Genomic DNA, 4,593 nt, shown 5'->3' with positions numbered 1-4,593 from the left:
GAGAGAGAGAGAGAGAGAGAGAGAGAGAGAGAGAGAGAGAGAGAAAGAGATAATGAGAGAGAGAGAGGCATAAAAGAATATTAAAGAGAAAAAAATGGGTATCAAGCAATTTAATGCTGGGAACTCCTAAGGTGTTTGAGCAATCATTGAAAAATTCCCCTCCATACTTCTGTTACAATCACGACCAGTGTTTCCCTTCTTATCTTGTACTACCGTTAACAATTTCCAATGCAAACACTGTTTATATTAATATAAATAACAACAAAATTAGTTATTACCTCCAATAAAACAGGTCTTTATTTAATACAAGAGCTAAACAAAATATATCAACGGTATTTCTTTTATGATGGTAAAATAGCATCAGTTGGCAAGAACAACGTTATGGTTTGAGTGAGCTGGATATATAAGCTGGAGCTGGACATGGTCAAGCATCACTTGTTCACTCACAAGTAAACAACATCCACCATGATGTCTCTGCGAGGGCTGGTAAGTAGTTATGAATTCACGGTGAGTTGTTGCTGGTGCTGCTGTTGTTGCCAGAGTTACTGTTGTTGCCAGTGCTGCTGGTACTAGTACTGCTGTTTGTGCCAGTACTGGTGTCGCTGTTTCTGACAGTGCTAGAGCATCTGCTGGCGCCAGTACTGATTCTACTGTTGGTATCACTTCTGCTGCTGTTGTCGGTGCCACTGCTGGTGTATCTGTTTGTGCCAGTGCTGGTGCTGCTATTGGCGGCACGTCTGATGCTGTCGTCGGCGCCACTGTTGGTACATCTGTTTGTGCCAGTGCTGGTGGTGATGTTGGTGCCAGTGGTAATGTTGTTGATGGTATCAGTTCTGGTAATAATATTAGCACTGGTGGTTCTTTCTATGTCTTACAGTTTATAATGGTGAACGTGGGTATCCTTCAGTATATTTAATCAGAACATGAGTGGTTATTAAGTTTGATCTAAAAAAGGGAGTGTAGATCGTATTTCTTGAAACATGAGTCTTCACCAGCGACAAGAACTGTCGTGCAGATTCACTTTGAAGAATATTGTTCTAAATATACAGCCGATCACGAACGTGATAAAATTCATTAGGCATCAGATTAGTACAGAACTCACTTTCAGGTCTTTTTATGTATGTATTAGTTATTGGTTATTATTATTATTATTATCATTATTATTATTATTATTATTATTATCATTATTATTATTATTATGTGGTAGTGCTAAACCCGTAGGGATTACACAGTACTTGTGAGGGAGAAGAAAGTCATTCAGGCTCAGTTCAGGGAACCGGAGCACAGATCCAATTCCCCTAGATCAAGAGCTCTTCACTAGCGTTAGTGTCAAGGATCCTCCCTTTAGGGGATATGTGTTATTGAATAAATAACTTTGCATTTGAGAAAAATAATATAGGTAAGTGCAGGACTCTCCATGTTGGAAATCATTATTAAAAGAGTTTCTAGGAGATTAGCGCTGTATTATTTCTGTAAAATTTTATTCAAAAAAAAAAAAAAAACTGCATTTTCACATGACAATGTTGTAGGAATCAGTTTAATTGAGAATATAATGAATCACAGTTACTTTTTCTATTGGCACTCTGCATTTATTTTCAGAAGAGATGGTAGGATATTTTTAACCGTTAAGACTTGACTAAGAGCTCAGGTATATATTCCTGTCTTTATTCTGAAGAATGGAAAACATTTTAGAGCAAATTTACTTAGCTATGAAGACGTTAATAAATAGTCAGAAAATACACCACTCAGTACTCTTTAAAAGCAACTGCTCAAGGAGAAATTTCTCGTCTAGCTGACAGTAATAATTTATTACAAGTTACATACACGGATGGATCTAAGCAGGAGTGTTATGGCAGGGCAGCATCTGCTCTTGTCACCTCCTTAGATAAGAACGATAACACCTTTGCTGAGTTAGGCATAAGAATTAACAACTGGGCGTTTACACTGCAAACTGAATTGTTTGCCACCCTAATAACACTAAAAATAACTAAGGATGACTCTATCATCATTACTGACGGTGCTTGATTCCCATAATGACTCCAAAATGCTCATTGGAGAAGCCAGGTACAGGTACTAAAAAAAAAAAAACAGGAAAAGACCATAATGTACAATTGCTCTGGATCCCATCACACACTGGATTACTCCTTCGTGATAAAGTTGTTAAGTAGAATATAACTTTTGTAAATAAGTGTTTAGCGTTAGGATATTATTTGACGAGAGTAAAATAATGGAAATAAATGCTATAGTAATGTAATTAGAAGTCTGATTAGATCTATAACCAACAGTTATAACATAAACGTAGATAAGTATCTTCATGGAGCAACTTGCAATGTGAACAGACTGACTGATGGTTTAGTGGTCAGGCTTAGGCTTGGTTACAAGTACTTCTGGGAGTTTCGGAGACACACAGTTGATCAAACCAAACGCAAAGTATGTTGTCAGTCCTATGGTCACTATCTTGAACACAATATGCTTAATTGTCCACTAATTGAGGAATATATAGAAAGAATAATAACTTATGGGACATGTCAAGTAATCTTATTTAGGAAAATGAAATACCAAAGCTGTAGATATAAATCCAGATGTAATCCTGTTAACCCTTTTGGGGTTGGTCACTAGGCCTTTTGTGTATCTATATGCTCTTACAATACCGTCCAGAGGATGGATATGGGATGCACAATAAAATAACCATTTCCGTGGCAAAATCTAAATCTCAGTACTATCATAGTCAGCAGCATAGAGTGAAATAACAATTTTAGAATCTATTTTTCTTTCCAGATGATGTTGGTAGTGGTGATGACTGTGGTGGGAGTGGTGATAGCCTACCCTGATCCCTCTGCAGGATATCGCCGTAAATTTGGCGGAGGTGGATTTAGTGGTGGTGGACTTGGTGGGTTTGGTGGTGGTGGACTTGGTGGGTTTGGTGGTGGTGGACTTGGTGGATTTGGTGGCGGTGGACTTGGCGGTGGATTTGGTGGAGGTGGACTTGGCGGTGGCTTTGGTGGTAAATTCGGAGGCCTTGGTGGGTAAGTTAACAAATAAGTGTGTCCAGTAAAAAATGAAATATCATATATACATAAAAAAAGACTCATTTGTTAATGATTTATATTAATTCAATAAGATCAGTCACACACACTCGTAACATTAATGTTTATGATATAGTGTAATAATTAAATTAATGATGTAGATGACCTGGGTGTTCAGTGACTAATATTTACATGATGGTACCTTCAGAGGTCATGGTGGCTACCATGGGTAGAATGGTTGGAGGGAACACTGAGTGGATACCTCAACGACACCTTTATGAGAACGACCTCAACGACGATCGTCTTCCACTGAAGCCACTACCCGTGGACAATGCTTAAACATTTACATTATTCTTCCATAACAAGCCTATTACATATTGAATAAATATGCATATAAAACTAGTGTTTTTCTTCACTCTTTGAAATCATGAAGGATCGCCAACCAAGTAGAGACGTCATACAGCACCTAGGTAATAAAGAGAAGAGATTTGATCAAGGAATCGAAGATTCGTTACTTTTTTATCACTAGCATCAAAGAGTATCAAAGTGTTGACTGTGAAATTGAAATGTAGTATCAATTAGTGTCAATAAATAATCAAAATAGTCAGTATAATCAAGTGTTAAATTATTATACAGTCGTCCGTTTGGATTAGCAGTGGTGGATATAATATTGTCCTTAATAGTTATGCTAATTAGTCATACTATTATTAGTAAATGTATTAGCGCTCATACGAAGTGATATTTCCGTGTTCAAGAACTCGAGGTAATATAAGAAGACAATTCCTCGTAGTGTGGATAATCCAAGATAACCGAGGCAATGTGACAAAATCACCATTTGTTTCCTTAGATCCTCTCCACGATGAGACCCCTCAGGGAAGGTTCCTTGATGTTGGTGAGGGGCTCTTGATTTAGGGAATTGGATCTGTGCTCCAGTTCCCCAAATTAAGCCTGAATGCCTTCCACATCCCCCCCCCAGGCACTGTATAATCCTCCGGGTTTAACGCTTCCCCCGTGATTATAATAATAATAATCCACGATGCGACCCACATCAGCTATCTAATTTCTAAATATCCATTTACTTATAGGTGAACAGAAGTAGCAGGTGTTAGGTAACTTGCCCATTTGTACCTCCTCGCTCAAGATTAAACCTGGAACATTTGGTTATGAACCTAACGTGCTACCATTGAGCAATAAAATAACAACCGTGTTGATAATTTTGTTGGTTTCATTGCAGGTGTTGGTAGTACTGCTGCTGCTGGTGTTGGTGCCAAAGGTATTTGACCTTTGATCTCAACTTATCTAATGATAATGGCATAAAACATTTTAATTGACCTTAAAAATACAAATATTTTATTGTAGCTATGATTTTGGAAAATATAATCTCCGATATATGCGTTTTTGTATTACATATTATAATAACAGATGCGGGTTGTTAGGAAATACTTCTTCACTCTTAATATTGTCTGGAAGTGGAACAATCTGGAGAGTGAATGAGTGGAGGGAAGATTAATACATAAATTTAAGATGAGGTATGATAAGGGAGTATACGGACCAAGTAGCGACTAGT

General features: G+C 37.5%; 1 protein-coding gene across 1 annotated transcript; it reads left to right on the top strand.

The window, feature by feature from the left end:
• Positions 1 to 439: 439 nt before the first annotated feature.
• On the top strand, positions 440 to 3,425 carry LOC138853674 (acanthoscurrin-2-like). Its single transcript, XM_070091728.1, has 3 exons — positions 440 to 486; positions 2,779 to 3,026; positions 3,235 to 3,425. Exons 1-3 carry the CDS (start codon positions 466 to 468, stop codon positions 3,257 to 3,259), a joined length of 294 nt encoding a protein of 97 aa, XP_069947829.1. The 5' UTR covers positions 440 to 465; the 3' UTR covers positions 3,260 to 3,425.
• Positions 3,426 to 4,593: the final 1,168 nt, after the last annotated feature.

Source organism: Cherax quadricarinatus, chromosome 37, assembly GCF_038502225.1.
Source record: "Cherax quadricarinatus isolate ZL_2023a chromosome 37, ASM3850222v1, whole genome shotgun sequence".
Classification (NCBI taxonomy): Eukaryota; Metazoa; Arthropoda; class Malacostraca; order Decapoda; family Parastacidae; genus Cherax; species Cherax quadricarinatus.
The sequence above is the reverse complement of the archived record's forward strand: the minus strand, read 5'-3'. Positions and strand labels throughout refer to the sequence as shown.

What these genes read in the sequence shown, in the direction of transcription:
- LOC138853674 (XM_070091728.1), top strand. Translation starts at nt 466, where the DNA reads ATGATGTCTCTGCGAGGGCTG. An exon ending in TGATGTCTCTGCGAGGGCTG is followed by an intron (nt 487 to 2,778) that starts GTAAGTAGTTAT and finishes TTTTCTTTCCAG; the next exon opens with ATGATGTTGGTAGTGGTGAT. An exon ending in AAATTCGGAGGCCTTGGTGG is followed by an intron (nt 3,027 to 3,234) that starts GTAAGTTAACAA and finishes TGGTACCTTCAG; the next exon opens with AGGTCATGGTGGCTACCATG.